General features: G+C 41.9%; 1 protein-coding gene across 3 annotated transcripts in view; it reads left to right on the top strand.

Moving 5' to 3' along the window:
• The first annotated feature begins 391 nt into the window (after positions 1-391).
• Positions 392-21,524, top strand: part of tnrc6bb.1 (trinucleotide repeat containing adaptor 6Bb.1) — a 37,253-nt gene continuing 16,120 nt past the window's right edge. For 2 of the 3 annotated variants that reach the window (XM_067454835.1, XM_067454827.1), the window contains exons 1-16: positions 392-460; positions 1,496-1,563; positions 2,063-2,084; positions 6,434-6,778; positions 9,022-10,893; positions 10,980-11,150; positions 11,259-11,431; positions 12,236-12,310; positions 12,392-12,541; positions 13,109-13,240; positions 13,318-13,440; positions 13,521-13,625; positions 15,221-15,425; positions 17,354-17,491; positions 18,040-18,159; positions 19,863-19,997. In XM_067454835.1, coding sequence (XP_067310936.1) covers positions 1,519-1,563; positions 2,063-2,084; positions 6,434-6,778; positions 9,022-10,893; positions 10,980-11,150; positions 11,259-11,431; positions 12,236-12,310; positions 12,392-12,541; positions 13,109-13,240; positions 13,318-13,440; positions 13,521-13,625; positions 15,221-15,425; positions 17,354-17,491; positions 18,040-18,159; positions 19,863-19,997 — 3,811 coding nt within the window. In that variant the 5' untranslated portion in view covers positions 392-460; positions 1,496-1,518. The remainder of the gene's footprint in view (positions 461-1,495; positions 1,564-2,062; positions 2,085-6,433; positions 6,779-9,021; positions 10,894-10,979; positions 11,151-11,258; positions 11,432-12,235; positions 12,311-12,391; positions 12,542-13,108; positions 13,241-13,317; positions 13,441-13,520; positions 13,626-15,220; positions 15,426-17,353; positions 17,492-18,039; positions 18,160-19,862; positions 19,998-21,524) is intronic. The other variant, XM_067454817.1, reaches the window with a different exon arrangement.

Below are 21,524 nucleotides of genomic sequence, written 5' to 3'. Positions count from 1 at the left end.
ATACATTTATTTAATTTTTAAATGGATGTATGTTTGTATTTTTAGTGTTTTTGTTCCTCTGAATTATTTATTTATTTATTCTAAATGGATATATTTGTATCTTTTTATATATACTGTTTATTGATACATTATATGTTATTGTTCTTTATATAATAATATAAAGAATGTAAATACAAATTAATATAAATTAAAAAAACGTAGGAATTAGGCAATTCAATGAAATATAACATAATAATAATAATAATAATAATAATAATAATAATAATAATAATAATAATAATAATAGGCAGATTTAAATAAAAACAGTGCATTGATAGTTTTATTAAAAAAAAAAAAAAAAAAAAAAAAAAACGAATGGCTGGCTGTCACAGTGCCCTCTGCTGGTCTGCCAATGCGAACTAATACCCGGATGTTAATCGGCGCGGCGTCCAATGCGCAGCTGCAGGCCGGACTGACTGAGGTGAGCAAAACAAACCCAAACATGTACAAACATACGCAACATATTTCACCTTAGCATCAACACACATGTGTATACATGTCACACAATCTATTAGATTAGTGTTTGAAGGCTGTCTTTGTTGTTTTACCAAGGTATCTCTAACGTTAAGTACTGTATCATAGTTTTGATGTTTTCATCGAAATCCACTGAATAATTAAATGCACAGGATCCGTTTATCAACTTATGTGACACGAATGGATACAAGTAACACTATAACGCCAGCTTTAAGTGCTATTAAACCATTATTGTGCGGTTGAATGTCTCTGTGTAAATGCGCCATGATTAGCACGTTAGCTTGGTAAGTTTATGCAGGCAGATGAATAAAACATCGCTATGTAAACCTTTACAAATGATTCAGAGTGATCATAGTTCCTCTGAAGATGTGCTTCGGTCTTTAAAGTGCATTAAATAACTAATATCATAGTATGGTCATCATCATTCAGTACCGTGTTTTTATTTGTGCACCCGGCTAGCAAACATGTTTTGCTAACGTTTGCATTAAGTTATGAAAACGTTACTAAACTTTCAAAATGCCCCTATTGAATGTTTTAAAACGTTTATTTTGTATATACATCTTTTTGCAAACATTATGATAATGTTTATTTGGAATTATGAAAGTAGTAACGTAAAAAAAAATGTTAGAAAAACGTTTCAAGGGGAAAAAAAGCATTGACCATTCTGTGGGCTGGCTATGCAATCAATGCAATGTTGTGCATAGTGTTTAAGGAGGACATTTTGTTATTAAATGTATTATTTTTATGAAAACAATAGAATAAACTCTTTTCTGCTGTATCACTGGGCTGGTGGACATTATTGCTAAAGGTGCAGCTTTTTTACAACTTGCATGCCATAAATACAGGATATAAAGCACGCTGTATAAAACATTATACAACATTAACACAATTAACGTGTGTGTGTGTGTGTGTGTGTGTGTGTGTGTGTGTGTGTGTGTGTGTGTGTGTGTGTGTGTGTGTGTGTGTGTGTGATCGTTCACAGGAACAGGAAGGGAGCAGCAGTTCATGGAAGACAGTCGCCATAAGACAGGAGACAGCAGTCATCAGGAGGTGTGTGTGTGTGTGTGTGTGTGTGTGTGTGTGTGTGTGTGTGTGTGTGTGTGTGTGTGTCTACCTTGTTTGGCTATAGTTGTGAGGGCACAAACTTATATTGTGAAAAATTATGACAAATGACTAGTGAGGACATTTGACTGATCCTCACTAGTAAAAAAGGCGTATAAATCGGCCAAAATTGTATTTAAATCTATTGTTTTGCACGTTTTCTGGGATGAGTAGGTTTAGGTGTGTGTGTGTGTGTGTGTGTGTGTGTGTGTGTGATGGGTAGGTTTAGGGATAGGGGTTGGGTTAGGGTAATGATTAAAATATCATTAACAACCCTGTGTGTGTTTGTTTGTGTGTGTGTGTGTGTGTGTGTGTGTGTGTGTATGTGTGTGTGTGTGTGTGTGTGTGTGTGTGTGTGTGTGTGTGTGTGCAATCACAAGACATCAATGAAAACAAAAGATTCATGTTTATGTCCAAGCATCTGATGGATGGTTTGTTTCTATTCCAGGACTCTGAAGACAGCACACAAGGTTTGTGTTTTACTCGTGGCTATTCACCAGATTATACTAGTGTACTTCACGGCCATACGCAATATTATCGCTGGTGGGGATTGCAATTGGGCACTTATTTGATCTTATTAGCATTAATTCATGCTTAACTAATAATGTGTGGCTCATGAAGAGCTAAACCATTTATTAATGATTACTGCATTGGCAACACATAAAGACTCTACGTGACTAAGTAATTATTAAAGTGTAATTAGTTAAATGTGTCATATTGTACTAATTCTAACATTATATTAATGGTCCCGTTCTTCGCGTGTTTTCGAAGCTTTGATTATGTTTACAGTGTGCAATATAACATGAGTTCATGTTTCGCGTGTAAAAAAACACAGTATTTTTCACACAATTTGCTTATCTGTACAGCGCTGTTTCCTCTGTCCTACAAACGGCCTGATGATTTCCTTGTTCTATGAAGTCCCTCCTTCAGAAACACGTAACGAGTTCTGATTGGGCCAGCGCTTCCCGAGTTGTGATTGGACAGCAGCTTAGCGCACTTTGCCCCGGAAAGGTCCCGCCTCTTACCATAACGGGTAGATGCAAGCGCTGAATGCGCGCTCTTCTCCACGTGGGAGAGCAACGAGACCACGCCCCCTATTTTGCCTGTTCTTGTGGGCGGAGCTTTAGTCAACAAACGGTTCTAGTGACGTCATCACAGCAGGAAGTGCAGGGCTGTAGTCCAAACCGGCCCCTCGCTGTAGGCTTTGAAAGGGAACTTCTGTTAAATAAAATATCTCGCTTGGCATTGAACTTTAAGCGTTATAATTGTACAGGTATTATTTAAGCTCTAACAGCAACATTACACACTAACTAAAGTTTGAAAGATGGAATCGCGAAGAACGGGACCTTTAAATAATAGCATGGCTTCAACCATTGTGTTAATTAGGGATGCAACAATACAGGTCTACGGTTCAATGGTTTTTAATCACGGTTTTTCAGTTCTCAGGCGACAGGAACAGAAAAAGGTTAGGGAGAAAATGTTTTTATTGCAATACACTTTCTTGATTTTACTTAAAAAACTTGAAAACCCTTACTTAAAACTTTGATTAAAAAACCTTGTACACATTCCCAGTGTATTTTATTTATATATGTATATATATATGATTTACAGTGGCAGCTCAGAGATGAACAGTAGCATTTAAAGGGTTAGTTCACCCAAAACTGAAAATGATTTCATTAATTACTCCCCCTCATGTCGTTGGACACCCGTAACACCTTCGTTCATCTTCTGAACACAAATGAAGATATTTTTGTTGAAAGCTGAGAAAGGCTTCAGAAAGGCCTCCATTGGGATTCAGTCCATTTCCACTCACAAGACCCATAAAGGCACTAAAGACGAAGACACAAAGTCCATCTCACTACAGCGGCTGTAGAATAATTGTACCAAGCGGTGAGAACAGTTTTTGTGCCACAAAAAATCAAAATAATGACTTTATCTGCCAATATATTGTCTTCCGTGTTGGTCTCGTGAACTCACGTGATAGCGGCGCTCCTCTTCCGGGTCGTGTATTCGCTATGATTTGAACGGCGGAGCTGCGTCATATTCTTGTGCATGCGTCGAGTTCACGTCAAGAATTTGGTGGATTATATCGTTATTTTGATTTTTGTACACACAATAACTTTTCATTTTATTTAAAAGACCGAGAAGAAGGTTTTGGCTGCAGCCAGTCTTAAAGAGCAGAGAGTCTGAAGGGGAGGATGCTAATCTTGTACAGGAGCTAAAACTTCATCATGGCCGGTTCTGCACTTACTTTCTAAAGTCTGTGGGACAATTTGAGGATCTCCTCCAGAGACGGCAGCGCATCTGACGAGACAAACATACACTTCAGGAACCAATCGATCTGAGCAGATGTTTCCAGTCGAGTCACAATGTAAACATTTTCCATAATCGCGGACACAATGTTAAGAAAAAAAATCAACAATTTATAAAAGGTTACGTTATTGCTTGTCTGTGGGCAAACTCAGCTGCAGGTGCACAGCTTTAACTAGAACTACAGCTGTAATCTCATGAGAAACGCCACACCTGGCAAAGGTTAATGTTGAGTGAATAACTCGTGACATCAACTGGACATTTCGTCACCTTTGTTTCCTTGTATGTGATTGGTGGAAGCCATTTTTGTCACCACAAGAGTAAAAAAAAATCGACATCGGAACGGGAAAAATGTCGTTTTTTCGCCTCAGCACATTCGCGTTCGGTGTGGAAGCGCTCATTACACAAACAGCTGAGCAAAAAATAAAACACGGCAAAATCGCGTCCAGTGCAAAAGGGCCTTTACTCAGCCTCAAGTTGTTCAAACCTGTAAGAATTTCTGTCTTCGGCTGAACACAAGGGACGATGTTTTGAAGAATGTCAGTAACCAAACAGTTACCGTGAGCCATTGACTTCCATAGTATTTTTTTTCTTCCTACTATGGATATAATGATTTGCAAAAGTATTATGATGTTATTACTTTACTAGTTGAGGCACATGACTATTAACTCTTTTATGATAAAAAAAAAATATATATATATGGTAACACTTTAGTATGAGGAACACATTCACTGTATTAACTACGGCTTTTCCCTCAACAAACTCCTAATTTACTGCTCATTAAAGCAGCACTAGGTAACTTTTCAACCTTCATAATATATTTTTAAGACTCTTCTGATGATAAATCGACTTACAATAGGTTGAATGACACGTCTGCCATAGCCTGATGGGGTCTGTATCGTTTTTAATCGTACTTTTAAACTTCGGGTTTCGGGTAGTAACCCGAGAACAAAAAGAACTACAAAATTCGACTGCTTTACGGCATATACGTCACTTCCACCAACACACACACTTCCTTACATTCAGACGTGCGAGCCCAACTTTGTTCGTCGGATAATATAGTCATGTCCGAAGCAGCACAGACAAATAAGAAAGAAAAGGTTTTGTTGGAGGAAAGCAATAAGAGGAAATGAAAAAGTGATGGGATTAAAGGCAGGACGAGGATCAACATGTGACCAGCGTTTGCTCGTCGGCGTGAGCTGAAGGAGGCGTGCCCGACCGATGCTGTCCTGCTTGTTACGGTGATTACCAACCACTCAAACACTGAACTGAAGGATCATATCCGCTTGTTGAGTCGTAAGGAACGCCGTTTCCGGGTCCAAGCCTCAACTCGTTTCACTTGAGAATGCCATTGATGCCCGTTTATGAGCGCGATTTATTCATATTAAACATCAAACGTTTAAAAAAGTTTAACATTTTAAATACTTACAGTAAACACAACAGTCTCTGTGCTCACAGCGTCACATACATAATTTTAACGATTTATAAAAGATGAATCACTGTCTGGCCATCTGGAATTTTGGCATGGAGAAAAAGGTTATGATTATAGCTTTTTTTGTAGTATTACACCACGTTGTGTGTGTATATTAGCACCGTTTGTAGTTTTTCTTGTGGTATAAGATGGAGCGTTTGGACCCGGAAGCGCTGCCGCGTGACGTCAGCCTTAACAACCGGATAGATTCTGTAAAACGCTAACCAATAGACTACTATAATGACGCTGGCTTGTAAACGTGAGCATCGCGATTATTTGTCATTTTGAAAAAAATAAAACCCATGAAATATGAGATGCTGAAACATAAGCCACTGACTGTACCTGATGAAGACGTTTCACACGCGGCGCCAGAAGAACACCTGCATGTGAACTCCTCCTGCAGTGTTCAGGGGAACTGTTAGTGCTGCACCGACCCGCGGGACGCTTTTATGAAGTTATTTGGCCCGCAACGCACCACTGGATATATCTTTACAACCCGCCGCGCACCCGCGACCATTAAATAGACATACGGGGTCCGCGGGTTATGAGACGACCCGCGCATCACTAGTTCAGGGCTATCAGGGCTGTCATGTCAACAGATGCACGCGCGATGGCATCCCCTGCTGTAGGATTACAGAGCTTACGACAGTAGTTGAGGACATTATTTTTTCCCAACTGTAGTGGGACCCCGAGAGCAAAAGTTGCCAAGTGTTGCTTTAATAGTTAGTAAGGTAGGTTTTGTAGCGTTTAAGTTTAGGTAGGGATTAAGGGATGTAGAATAAGGCATTATTATGTGCTTTATAAGCACTAATAAACAGCCAATATCCTAGTAATATAACACTAGTTAATAGCTGAACCCTAAAATAAAGTGTTACCAAAAATATATATGAGTGAGCAGTCGCTGTTGCGCTTTATCTCAATGCATCGCCTAATTGTGCTGTGAGACTTGCGTCAGGGACATGCTCTGCCAATTTTTGGGAGGATTTTATATAATTTCGCTATCCTTTACTTTCTTCCTTACTGTTCTCCTCATGTCAGAATTGGGCTCGCCTCCATCTGCCGCATCTCTGTCCACCCTTACCTGTGCTTCAGCGCGACCCGGGCCCGAAACACCGCCCCCCTGTGCTGCTGTCGGGGGTTCGTCGGACCCCCCTGAGGGAGGGAACAATGCCAAGTGGGCCGCTGTGGCCGACGGACAGCCCCCCTCCGCGGTGTCCCAGCGCCCCATGCCCCGCGAGGTGCCGCCCCGCTTCCGAAACCAGCAGGAACCCAAAGTGCTACTGAAGAGGGGCCAGCCGCCACTGTCCTGCATGCTGCTGGGGGGCGCGAACTTAGGGGACGCCACGCCCCGACTTCCCCTGCAGGAGCAAGCTGACGCCTCAGGTGGGTCGAGGCATTCACTAGGAAAAAGTATTGTAATAGATGACACAGAACGGCCTCTAACATGTGAAATGTATTTAACAGAGCTGAGAGACTTTTATAGGTGCCGCATGCTTGTAAATCTGCACACTTCCACCTATAAAGGTGACTGTACTTACTCAAATAAGTACTTTATAATATTACTTAAAGCGTTGTTTGCATGCGATTTCACTTTTTAAACTTTAGTTAGTGTGTAATGTTGCTGCTTGAGCATTACAGCTGTATCTATAACGAAAAAACATTTGAGTCTTGACATATCTAGGAGAAGTCAGTAAATTCGAGTAAAATCACAGGCCTTTTCTTATCCCGAGCGAATGTGCCACGCAAAACACAGATGTGGGAGTAATTTCTAAATCTCAGAGGTCCCTAGATAATACTAATCCCGTGCGAATAGGGCTTAAGTGGGCGAATTGGGACGCAGCATATGTCTCCCTCATCTAACACACCTGACTCAACTCATGAGCTCATTAGTAGACCTGAAATGGGTGTGTCAGATATAGGGAGACACACAAAATGTGCAGGGCTGGTGGTCCTCCAAGACGTGTCTGAGAACCACTGCTATAGAGTATGGGTTTGGTTTAGGTTATTTCTACTATAGTAAGTGCATATAGTAATGTCACCTTAAGATAAAGTCTTGCAAAGAGATTTTATTTTGACACAAACTGCAGTTGAGCTTTTAGCATGAAGGATTTTTTTTGTTGTGATTGGCAGGATTCAAAATCTTTTCAGGTTTTCTTTTTTTGTGGACTGGGAACAGATTTTGTGGAGGCTGAATATCATGACAAGAATGACAGTTTTTTTTTTATTCCATCAACTTCACGGTTACAAGAAATATGCAGTGTTAATGATTTTGTTTAATTTTCGATCGTCTTGCCATTATTTTTATGCTTGGTAAAGACAGACTTTGTCTCAGACACTCGTCTCTATGCTGTGAAGGGGTTCCCAGTGCTTTCGCTCTAACCTCAGTGGTTGACTGCACATCTTGCCGTATCTGTAGAAAATACAATCACAACCAGTGTTCACTCTAATTTGTGTTCTCGCTGACCAAAACTTTTCTCTCTTGGGCTGACATTTTGGTGACCTGAGCAAAAACCTTCTTTACACTTGCAGAGCATACCTACACACACACACACACACACACACACACACACACCTGTTTAAACTAACGTGTTACTGATGTGTTTTGAGTTTACACACTACTACTTAATCAGGCCACTCTTCTTTAAAACATGATGAGGTTTTACTTCACGTCGCCTCTCATATTAAGCCTTTTAGACCGCAAACATTCAGACTTCTGCTCACACGCAACATCATTCTCCATGAAACCTGTAAACCGTATTCAGCGGTGCTAACATTACAGCGAAACTTACTCTATAGTGGTTGAACAGAGCACTGTAATCAAGTGGTTTCTCCCCTCATTTCGCATTTTATGTGTGGTCGCTTAGAGGGAACATTAGGTATAAGTAAGTTTTTAAGTTGAAATGGATGGATTTTTATAGTGCACAAATCAGTAAGCATCATGGCCCTTCTCTAGTACTAACCTTAGTTTTACAAAACTAAGTAACAAACAACTTTAAAACAACGCTCAGTGGTTCATGTAGGTTGTCTACAAACCGAAAGGTTGGTGGTTCGATCCCCGATTCCACCTGACCAAGTGTCGAAGTGTCCATGAGCAAGACACCCAACCCCAGCTGCTCCCGACGAGCTGGATGGTGACTTACATGGCTGACATTGCCGTCGGTGTATGAATGGGTGAATGTGAGGCAAAATGTAAAGCGCTTTGGATGGCCATAGGGTCTGTTAAAAGCGCTATATAAATGCAGTCCATTTACCATTTACAAGCATTAGTGACAAAGCACTCTCCTCGCACTCTCCAGGCGGTCTGTATGCTAAAAGTAGGCCCTCTTTAAAGAGATTGTAATGTTTATCTGCTGACCCCCAGGGCATCCAAGATGTAGGTTTGTTTGTTTCTTTCTTCCGTTAATGAAGTGTGAAAACTACAATAAATGTACAATATACAGCATTTATTTTTGTAACATTTATTTTCTGTCACTGTTGATCAATTTCGTGCGGCCTTACTGAATCGAAGTATCAATTTCTTTGAACAAATCAGTGCCCCCAAACATTTGAACAATGTGTATGTTTACTTAAGTTGAGTTTCACATATTGATGATTGTGTTTTTTGTATGCTGATTTTCTTCTTTCAGATCATACGGTAGATTCAGTTTCTCTGCACTCATCGTCTGACGCCTCTGCCACTCCCACTTATGCAAATTACACATGGGGGCTGGGCTCAGAAGGTCAAGCCTCCGCTCAGGGAATGGACAAGGACAATTCTGATGTAGAGAAATGGACAAGACCGGAAGACCATTGGAATAGTGATCAGACTTTACAGTCAGCCAGGTTAGGGATGGATGAGTCCGCCGCCCCGGGAACGAACAGTTCTTCTCAACTCTCTGAATATGCAGAAGCCAGTGCCGTAGGAGGTGCGTCCTCACAGTCCGAGACTAAAGAATCCATTAAAGGAGTCTCTCAACACTTCAATTCCAAGGTGTCGCTACCTTCTGGAGACCAAGAGGGCACTCGAGGTCTAAATCCTACAAACTACAGCCCTGATGACCCTGAGAGAGCAGGTCGAGATCTCTTAACTCACACTGCCTCTAAGGAGTCTCCTCCTGCACCTTTGAGTCCAGCGCTCTACCAGACTCTCAGCAAGAGCAAAGAGCCCATTATGGGGGACTGGGCAGAGCTACAAGCTGGACCAAATGATGGGGGAGATGTTAGAGTGTCCCGTGCGGATTTGTGGGATACAGGACAAGACCCTGTTGGGAAGAGCAGTGATGCAGTTGGTGGAAGTTTAGGTGATTGCACTGGCATCTCTCAGGGAAGGTGGGATGGAGACGCAGTAGGTTCAAACAAACAGGCAGCTACAGGATGGACCTCGAACTCAACAGTTGAAGCATCAAAAGAGGACGCGAGCGAGATCTCTGAGGTAAGACCAGACAGTTTACAGGACTCTTCAAAGCTTGCAAACAGTGTGGCATCAAGAGACGACAATCAGAAAGCAGGAGATGACTGGAATGGCTCAGAGGGTAGAGAAGGCAGTGAGCAAGCCCACAATCTGGTCCAAGGTCCCGCCAAATGTCAGGCAGAAGAAGCCTTACAGAGCATGATCAATCACACTAACCTGGATCCGAAAGTGCTGTGCAACACGGGATGGGGCAAGACCCAGATCAAGCAAAACGCCTCCTGGGATATCGAGGGCGACCGTGGGAATGTTGGTTGGGATGCAGAAGTGCACTCAGACCGAAGTAAGGAGGGCTGGAGGAATGCAGGTGATCTTAACAGCTCCAAAATGCAGAAGCAGGAGGTTAGACAAGTGGGGAGAGCTCAAGGGTGGACTGGGCACGGAGAAATGAGTGTTGGGGTCGGTCGCAAAGGGAGTGGTTGGGGAGAAGACCAGGAGGTTGAAGGTACAGGCAGGAGGGAAGGAATGGGATGGAAGCAGAGTGGTGGAAGTGAGTGGACATCATTGTCTGAAGGTGGAGGCTGGAAGGAAGAAAGAGGCAGTGATACCAAGAATCAGGATGAGGGAAGCTCGGAAGATTTGGGACAGCGGAGTTGTGGCTGGGGAGGTAATGGAGGCAATGGAGGTGGCAGTGTCAAACAGCACCAGGGATGGGGCGAAAAGCTTCTTCCCTCACAGATACCAAACAAACAAACAGCACTTAAAACCCAAAATCAACCACCGCAGCAGCAGCAATCGCAGACCCAGCAGCAAATGCCGGGGTATCCAAAGGCCTTGCAGGATAGGGGTCATCCAGGAGAGCCGGAAGACCAGAACAAAGAGTCCGGGTGGACTTGTGGGCCCATCCCTCAGATTGCTTCAGCTGTAGAGCCGAGTGGCTGGGATGAACCCTCACCTCAGTCCATCAGCCGAAAGATGGAGATCGACGATGGCACGTCTGCGTGGGGCGATCCGTCACGCTTAAACTGCAAGAGCGTCAATCTGTGGAATGACGCACCGGGCCAAAAGCAGTCGTCCGGAAGACCGCCAGGAAGTGCATCTAAGAACTCTGGTATGAAGGCATTGGCTCATATTGAATCCATTAAACTGTTTTGCTTTAGAAACTTCCCTTTTATTTAACACATGTCCACTTTCTAGTTCCTACAACATGGGCACGCAACAGTGGTCCGTCTGATCCGTCTGTGGACAGTGGCGCAACTTCTTGGGGAAAATCGTTTGATGCACCAAGTAGCTGGGGAGAATCGAGTGAACCACCGAAAGGTGGAGGATGGGGAAACTCCCATTCCCATTCCCATTCTGCCAAGTCTGGTAAGAGCCTATCCCAGGCACACATGCCCATTAAACAGTACAACCATGTTCACCAAGTCTGTGGTTTTCCCTTGGGATACTTTTAAATGTCATGTATGTTCTCTTCAGGTTCAAAGTCTATGCAAGAGAGTTGGGGTGACGAAAGCCCAAATGCATCTCGTCACTCCAGCTGGGAGGAAGAGGATAGTGGTGTTGGGGTTTGGGGAAGTCGGGGATCCCAAAACACATACAATTCTGGGGGCTGGGGGCAAGGCCAGGGGTCCAGGAGACACAACACTAAGGTACGTTTAAGTTCTTCATAGCCAAAAATATTGACCTCACCAATTCTTTAAAGTAGGGCTGTCAATCGATTCAGAAATTAAATTGTGATCAATCGCATGATTGAGTTAACTCATCAGTTGTATCAGTTGTAAATGTATCTTAAATTAATTTTTCAAGTTTTTAATAATCTAATCAACATGGGTAAGACTAGACATGTATCAAAGGTCACAGATGTTTTTCAAAAAACTTGACCTGGTACCACACTATACCTGGTGGAGGCTGTAACGAGTAGGAATATAGTGTGGCCCCTTTAAGAGCTCTGCGCTATCTATTGAACTGCCGGTATTTTGTGTGTGTGTGTGCCGTGATTTACTTGAATGTACTGTAAGTGGTGATTGTGTTAATGATTTACCTCGGACATGAGAGTGAGCTTCAGTACATCACGCTCGGACTGTAGAGAATGTGCTCAGTGTAAAAACGCACTTTTCTTTCGACTTAAACAGAATAAAAGTTAAACAGAAAATATGGGAGCTTATGTAGGCTATAATTCCACTTGTTTCAGAATAGTAGTTAACCCTTTTCTTTCCCTATTAATGTTTGCTGTTGCATCCTTTATGTCTATGGCTGATCTCAATGTCTCCAACTACGGGCTACGCCACGGATCAAACTGAAAATGTGCGCAGAATTAATTGCGCGTTAATATAATGAGTGCCGTTAAAATGAATTTGCGTTAACATGTTCATTTTGACAGCAAGGAAAACATTGGATTCCTAAGAAGAACCTTAACATTTCCATCCCTCTCATTTCTGGTTTGTTTATTGCAGAGCCCCCTTAAAGGTAACAGTGGGGACTCGTGGGCGCCTCCTGTGACTCGGCAGTTCTCAAACATGGGCGTTACGGTAAGATAATTGTTTCCTTCGTGCCGTTTGCTCTTGTGTGATGCTGCAGAGCTTTAGAAATATGCTGATTGTTCATGACAGGATGAAGACACCAGTATGGGTCACGATAGACATGACCGGAGAGGAATGAATGACGGTGAGATGCGGAGAGGCGGCAGGATGGGGGGAGCTTTCCGCTCACAGACTTCCAAAGAGATGCCATGTGGGGAGACCGGACCTTACCTGGACAAGGTACTGAGACTCTTCCAGTGCCGTCTTCTCTGAAGGAGAAGGAAACTTGTATCTAATAACAGAGATTGTGTGGCATATAAATGCAGAAGGCATCTCGAGAGGGAAGAGCAAGTAGACATTCTCCAGTCCCAAGTGACCCTGGAGCAACCTGAGGTTTTGAAAACAAATTTTACCCCATTATTTTCTTATTGCATTTCATATACATGTGAAATATTTATCCAGGAATCTTTAATCAAAATGTCACAGCTTGCTCTTCCTTTGATAAGCTCACTTAACGTTTATGGTCCATTGAACCTTCGTTTTTTTATGTGGACTAAGGCTGCATCTGAAATCGCATATTTTGAGTAGATACTTATTTTGAAAATGTAATAACTTCGCAACCACTAAGAGTTTTCTATATAGCATGAATGTAATCTGGATGTACTTGCCTACTATATAGTATGGAAATATGCTATTTGGGATGCAGCCTAAATACCTTTCTCAAGGGTACAATGTAGGTCGATTTTCACTTAATTGGAAATAACCATCTTAAGCCCTAAGCTTTATCCCTTCTTCACTGTTTTGAAGGTCGGGGGTCATAATATGTTTGGCAGCGGTGGGATTCCTCCATTGAGAGGGATGCATCAGGCCGGTGTGCACCCCTTAAACCCTTCCCCTGGGATACGAGCACAAGTGCCTCCCCAGTTCCTGCCACCTCAGGTCAGTTTGTGTTCATGTCTTTAGCGCTGTGATTAAATGGACGTTCATTAGCTCAAGGTTACTCCGTGTTTCTGCAGGTTCCTGGGCCGATGCTGAAGCCAATGGCGCCCCCTAGTGGGGGTATGTTCCCTCCACAGCTCTCCCCTCAGCAAATCGCCATGCTCAGTGGCATTCATCCGCACATGCAGCAGTTCCAATTGGTATGGTATCACATTTGCTCCTGCAAAATTGCCCTTTATGAAGCGTTATTTTATTGATTTATTTGCGTTCCTTGTCCCAGGCCTGTCAGCTCATACTACAACAACAACAACAACAGCAGCAGCAACAGTTTCTGAATCAGAGGAAGTTTCCTCCTCCTGTAAGACAACAGCACGACCCACAGCAGGTACAGCGTAAACCCCTCACCCAAATATTAGTGCAGCGCCCCCTGCTGAATTATCCAGAGAACTGCACCCTTCCTTGACATGACCCTATAAAGCAGGCATGGAGAGTATCTAAGCACATTTACTTGAGTACTGTACCTAGGTACACTTTTTGAGTATCATACTTTACTTGAGTATTATTTTTTTCTGGAAACTTGTTACTTTAACTGCTCTACATTTGAAAGACAAATATTGTACTTTTTACTCCACTACATTTCTATCTAGATCCTCGAAGTCAAAAGTAGTTTCAGTTAGAGATCGACCGATATGGGTTTTTCTATAGCCGATGTCGATATTTAGAGGTCAGGGTCAGCCGATGGCCGATATGTGCTATTTTTGGCCAGTATTTTGAATATTTTGTGTATGATAAAATGTCACACTAATAATAAGTGGATGCTCAAAATTTCTAAACTATTGTTTATTGAACACTGACTTGAAACTCGAAGGTATAAAACTCATGTTGCACAGCCTTATATGCAAGGACAACGCTACAAACCCTGATATTCTTGAAAGTTAACATTATGCGGCTTTAATGAAGATAATAACTGTGCAAAGTTATTATGAACTTTATTAGTCTGATATCCATTTTTATTCACTTTATACGGTTAATGGAAGCACACATATGCACATATTCATGAGGTGAATTATTTTTTTTAAATAAATGTAAAATAAATGCAAAGAAACAGTTCGTCATTTTTGCTTATCTCAGTGTTTCCCACACATAGACTAATTTGAGGCGGTACGCCACAGAGTCAACACCGGGCCACCGCATATTGCTTCTTCATTCATTTTTTTACGCTATTTTAAAGATGCACACGTTCAGCTGCATTTAGATCTCCCTCCGCCTATCGCGCGTCTCTTACACACACACACACACACACACACACACACACACACACACACACACACACACACACACACACACATACTCATACTCATTCTCTCTCACTCTCTCACTCACACAAACATGGTGCGTTGCATTCGACCGTAAGTATTGAACAAGTTTTGTTGCATTTTGCTGCATTTAGTGTGGCATAACAGTTAAGATCAGAGTAAACAAAGTTGATTCTGTCTTAAGTGAAGGTGAACAGTGTGAGAATATCAGATGTGTATCAGTGTATTGGATCCGTGCATTCAGCCTTAAAGTGACAGCAGCTTTATTAAGGGTGTTGTAACTTTTCTACAAGTATTTAAATGAGTTAAGTTAGTCGTATGCTAGCATGTCAGATGGAGCATCACTGACTGGCTTAAACCATGATGGCATAATGTGCATTACAAAAATGATAAAATAATGCGTTGACAAAAACGGAAATCTACTTTTAATAGTTAAGTACTTTTAAAAACAAATACTTCTGTACTTTTACTTAAGTAAAAATCTTACAACTTTCACTTGTAACAGAGTAATATTTGACCAGTAGTACTTTTACTTTTACTCAAGTAATGTTGTGTACTTTGTCCACCTCTGCTATAAAGCCTGCTGTATCACTTTTGATGTATGACAAGTCTCCCAGAACTGATCACATTAAGTCTTTTCCACTAACGTGTGTTTTCTCCATAGCTGGCGCGGATCATGGCTATCCTACAGCAGCAACAGGGGGTCGGCGGGCCCAAACTCTCGCCGTCGCCCATGGTTGGACACGTCCCCAAACACCCAGATGCGCACCTCCATCACCTGAGCATCAACGCTCACAAGCATCCTGATGTGTCAGTGCATTCGGCCATGGGATCTGAGCTGCACAACAAAGCTCCAGCTGCGTTCACAGGTGAGGACTATAGAGGTTCCCCCTATGGATGACCAGGTGTTAACCACATTTTCTACTGATTGAGAGGAAATACTGCAGTAGATTGACTAGAATGCCCTATTGGACGTCATGCTGAGTGAATATTATAGAACAATTCCACATTAGAGTTAACCACTTCAGCTCTGCACAAAATTGCATCATAATCTTTTTAAAAAATCTATAACTCGCGCACCACAAAACTAGACATATATGGTATCATTTGAAAGATTAGAACCTCAGCTTTCTTAATAACCCAATAACTTCTGCATTTATATTACATAGAAGAAAATAATACGGTCTGAAATCGACCCCCCCCGCAATGATCACCCCTTGAGAAAATCATGCAAATAATATAAAATTTCATATTTTTATTACACAAACACACCTAAAGTAGACAAGTCATATATCAAATGAAAGCTATCGGCCTCAGGAATATCGCTGAGCAGTTAATTTCACCGATCCAATAATTTACAGTAAATTTATTATCAAAAGAATCACAAAGATGGAAATGACTCCTTTGAACGAGCAAACACGAGTCATATTCCTGTTCAGATCACAAACTCGTTGTAAAGCTACTAGCCTCAAACTATATCAGCTTGTTCCTTAGGTTGTTTGCTTCAAAATGAGACTATTTTTTCATGTCTGTGAGCAAGCATGGGCAAATGACACTGTAATATGTCACCGATGTCCAGATCAAAACATGTGATGCAGACAAATACTCTTATTATTGCTAGTTTTGATTGTCGATGTTAGCCATGGTTTTTGATGATGTCATCACATATTTCATCATGCTACAGAAAAGCTGAGGATCTCAGCTCTTTATAGACATGTGGATCATGATTCTAGACCAATCAGAGCCCGAGATCTCCCTTTACACACTTGAAGAGGCGGAGCCTTCTTTTCGATTTCCTAGTGGCCAGTTTATGTCAATGCAGATGAGTAGGAGTTGTTAGACACTTTGGTCAGATAAATCTTTAATTACAGAACAGATAAAACTTTTATTTGCAAGGAGATATCAAGAAAATTAGTTTTCCCCTTTTTAGTGCCAATTTATAGAATCAACAGAAACTTCCAAAAAGCTTGGATCCCAAAATGATAAAAAAAAAAAATAGATTTTTAAATAACAAATTAATTAAAAAATAAATCAAAATATATATATTTTTTTTATCTATGTTTATCATAAGATTGTGAATAAATTCAATATAATATATGAAATATTCCACCACTGTGTTAAAATTAATTTTTTTCTGTAAAATGAGACAATTTTTATCAATTTACTCCAATGTATGTGGGTAGGGCGCTCTTTTAAATTCAGATAGTCCTAATTCTCAAAAAAATGCAAAATGTGCTGCAGAGCTGAAGTGGTTAATACAGGTTTGCAAAGCCCGACTAAATGATGCTGTTGTGAGACGACAACCAATAAAACAGCGGCACACTCGTTACAGAAGCATGAATATTAAAATATGACCATGGAGAGCAAAAAAAAGTTGAGTTGACCGCATTTTCAAAATCTAACCCTATAGAACAACAAACGAGGCTAAAACGAGGGATAAACGTGGAATAACATTTAAAAGGGTCTACGGATATCTTCAGTACATTTAGGAGCACTAGTCTCTGAACAAACAACACACATCAGTTTCACACAGAAAGAAGATAGCAGTTACTTTTTTGCCCAATCTTTGAATTTTGAGTCTGTTTATTAACTTACATCATCGTCTTCGGTGTAGCAGAATAATCTGTCGTGATCAGACGTATCATCATCATAAAATCATATCATAACAAAAATAAATGCAGATTTTCGGTATGAACCGATATACCGCCCAGCAACTATTAAACACTTTAAATAAGATTACTTTTTTTAAATTATTATTAAGAAATGTATTACGTTTTCATCTCTGTGTCCGACTCAGGTTTTGCGGGCGGAGCCGATCTGGACTCTCTGATGAGTTCTCCTGCTGGTTTGAAGGATGGGTCTCAGTCTCGATTTAAGTGGATGATGGACGGAAACAGTCTGACGCCCTCGCCGCCGGAGCAAACGCTACACAATGGTAAAATACTACATATACTGTAGGGCCCTATGATGTGCACCTAAAGGGAATTGAGGAATCCAGTCTTAAATTTAATTTACTGTATAACGCAGAATGTCACATAGTTTTTAGATGAATAGTTCAAATATAATTGATGCGCTGTGCGCCTAATAAATCAGCCAAGGTCTTAAATCCAGTGGTCTTAAAGGGTTAGTTCACCCCAAAAGCGCTGCTCTTTTTTCGTTACATCAAAAGCGTAAGAGGCTGACACAGGCTAGAAGTAATTGTTGAATAAAGTCGTTATTTCGTAGCGCACAAAAAGTATTCTCATTACTTCATAAAATTAAGATTGTTAAAACCGTCCATGTGACTGTAGTGGTTCAATGTCTTTCTGGCACTTGAAAGTGTCAATGGAGGGATCAGAGAGATCTCGGAAAAAAGAGGGAATTCAGAATTAATTACAAAAGTAACACAGATTGGGAAAAATAAGCTTGTGTGTGTGTGTGTGTGTGTGTGTGTGTGTGTGTGTCTGTGTGTGTGTGTGTGTGTGTGTGTGTGTGTGTGTTCAGGGCCGGTAAAGCTGGCCGGCGGCGGCTCGTTCTCTCAGTTTGACATGTTGGGCGGCGGCTGGCACAGAGGCGTGGCTGCTAAAATGGACACGCCTCCTGCAAACCCCACCTGGCCTCCAGGTAACGCACACAGATCTGACAGCTCTTATTATCATCAATGTCTAAATCTGATTTATAGGCATTCCTACACTACCGCTCAAAGCAGATATTTTAAATGTTTTTGAAAGAAGTCTCTTCTGCTCACAAAGGCTGCATTTATTTGATTAAAAAAAACAGTGAAACATTTTTGCAATTTAAAATAGCAGTTTTCTATGGGAATATACACTGATCAGGCATAACATTATGACAGGTGAAGAGAGTAGCACTGATGATCTCTTCATCATGGCACCTGATAGTGGGTTGGGAAATATTCGGCAGCAAGTGAACATTTTGTCCTCAAAGTTTGAAAAATGGCCAAGCGTAAGGATTTGAGCGAGTTTGACAAGGGCCAGATTGTGACGGCTAGACGACTGGGTCAGAGCATCTCCAAAACTGCAGCTCTTGTGGGCTGTTCCCGGTCTGCAGTGGTCAGTCTCTATCAAAAGTGCTCCAAGAGGAACAGTGGAGAACCGGCCACAGGGTCATGGGCGGCCAAGGCTCATTGATGCACGTGGGGAGCGAAGGCTGGCCCGTGTGGGCCGATCAAACAGACGAGCTACTGGAGCTCAAACTGCTCCAGAAGTTAATGCTGGTTCTGATAGAAAGCTGTCAGAATACACAGAGCAGCTCAGTTTGTTGTGGATGGCCGGGTGTGTGTGTGTGTGTGTGGCTTACCTGGGGAACACATGGCCCCAGGATGCACTATGGGAAGAAGGCGAGCCGGTGGAGGCAGTGTGATGCTTTGGCCAATGTTTTGCTGGGAAACCTTGGGTCCTCCATCCATGTGGATGTTACTTTGACACGCTCCCCCTACCTAAGCATTGCTGAGACCATGTTCAGCCTTTCATGGAAACGGTATTCTGGTGGCTGTGGCTCTTCCAGCAGGATAATGCTCCTGACACAAAGCACAAATGCTTCAGGAATGGTTTGAGGAGCACAACAACCAGTTTGAGGCGTCGACTCGGCCTTCAAATTCCCCAGATCTCAATCCAATCGAGCATCTGTGGGATGTGCTGAACAATGGGATGAGCAAACAAGTCCGATCCATGGAGGGCCCACCTCGCAACTTACATGGCTTAAAGGATCTGCTGCTAACACCTTGGTGCCAGATACCACAGCACACCTTCAGGGGTCTAGTGGAGTCCATGCCTCGACGGGTCAGCAAAAGGGGGACAGACACAATATTAGGATGTAGCATAATGTTATGCCTGATCGGTGTGTTTATAAACTGTTTTGTTCCTGTGACGTTAAAGCTGAATTTTCAGCATCATTACTCCCGTCTTCAGTGTCACATAATCCTACTTAAGAAACATGTATGATTATTATCAGTGTTGAAAACAGTTTGAAGTTATGGAAACTGCAATCGTGTCTTTTGAACAGAACAGATTAACAGAAAGTTTGAAGAGCAGAATTATAACTCTTTACTGAGCCGCTTATGAATGACATGACCCTAAACTTTTAAACCGCACTGCACTTTTTTTGTTATGTGAACTGCAAATCACTTGATGTTTCCAAAGCCACAGGCTTAAAATGAGATTTCTGGAAATTGGTTTCGGTCATATCGTAGTAATACTCGTTTAATTTTGAGTTGTATGTGACAGAGTTGAAGAACTGCTCAGTGTGTGTGTCGTTAGACTGCTTCATATGCTTCTTTATTGCTGTAATATATGTCTCGTGTCACTCAGAGTTTCAGCCGGGCGTCCCGTGGAAGGGCGTCCAGAGCCCCGAGCCCGAGCCTGACCCCTACATGACCCCTGTGGGAATGATGGGATCCGCCGTGCTTGGTGATACCGAACATCATCTGCTGCAAGACAACACAGGTACTGAGGGAGAGAGGGTTCACCGTAACCTCTGAGCTCATGGTTTATATCAGTGCCGTATTCAGCATGTTTGAGGAAGAGCAAAGCCCTGGGTTTGGCTGTGAGTAGGTATTTAGTGTTTTGATTATTAAAATGTGCCCGTTAAACTACAGATTGACCAGCACACCTGTTAAGGTGTTACAGTAGTGAACCGGCCACAGGGTCATGGGCGGCCAAGGCTCATTGATGCACGTGGGGAGCGAAGGCTGGCCTGTGTGGTCCGATCAAACAGACGAGCTACTGGAGCTCAAACTGCTCCAGAAGTTAATGCTGGTTCTGATAGAAAGCTGTCAGATAGTGATGGCGAAGTGAAGCTTTCAGCACAATTGAATCAGAAAAAGGTTCATTACTCGAAGCTCGAGAGCTCGACGAGGACCTCTTCTGGTGAAAGTGAGGGAAAGCGCTGTGTCGCAAAATGTTTTGCAACCATTGTCTTATAAGTAAAAAGAATAAAAAATAATGGATAGATGTATAAACGAATGAATCAATATGTTAAATACATGACGACAATCTGTTCCTTTGCATACTCCTAGAAACTAAGTTTTGTATTGTGAATACGGACATTTTTCCTGTTTGTAAACAAATAAAACTTGATACAGAATAATGCAAGTAGACTTAGGGTGCGTTCACACTTGTAGTTCGGTTAGTTTGGTTAATCAATTCTGATTTTTTGCTTAGATCTGATTTTTTGTTTGGCTGTTCACATTACCTTTTAAAATGTGGCCTAAATCTGAATCCAGTGTGAACTGTTTCAGGTTTCAAACTAACACACATGTGAAAAAGAACAATATCAATATCATCAGACGCAGCACGCTGTTGCACTAAAGTTCGGGAGTTTATAGAGGAAGTAAGAAAAAATGTTTGTGTAATGGAAGCCATAACATTAATGAGCAGGTGCTGAAGAGAAGAACGAAAAGAAAGAGAGCAAAATTGGTTATTTTGGCCTTTTGTCACCTTTGGCACTGAAGCCACGTTTTTCTGTCCCCGTTCTTCCATTTCGTGAGCTTTCAAAAACGGAGCGGTTACGGTAGGATCCTTCTAGTTGAGCTTGATCTGAAGTAACTCCCCATATACCAATGAGGTCTAACACCTCACTCTCCCTCCACTGACTCGCTCCATCGCTGTTCTCCTTATCTAGTCAGGTTTTTAATGTTACGGTCTGTGTCTGTTGTGTCTAGGGCTAACCCGCCGGTGCATAATTGTGACAAATGTCGACATAGATTGACGTAAAATACGCATCATATCCGCATCAAATCCGCTTTGGTTGTTCACACTGCAGCCGCATTGGAAAAAATCAGATCTGGGTCTGATTCAGGAACACGTATGTATGTGGTCTAAATCTGATTTGAAAAAATCAGATCTGGGCTAGATTTGAGTGTTCGCACTACCTCTGAAGAGGCCTGACCTGGTCACTTGACCAGATTTGGGACACTTTTGCCTGCAGTGTGAACTTAGTTTGGTCCGGACCAAAAAACAAAACATATAGTC

Source organism: Pseudorasbora parva, chromosome 2, assembly GCF_024679245.1.
Source record: "Pseudorasbora parva isolate DD20220531a chromosome 2, ASM2467924v1, whole genome shotgun sequence".
NCBI lineage: Eukaryota > Metazoa > Chordata > Actinopteri > Cypriniformes > Gobionidae > Pseudorasbora > Pseudorasbora parva.
The sequence above is the reverse complement of the archived record's forward strand: the minus strand, read 5'-3'. Positions and strand labels throughout refer to the sequence as shown.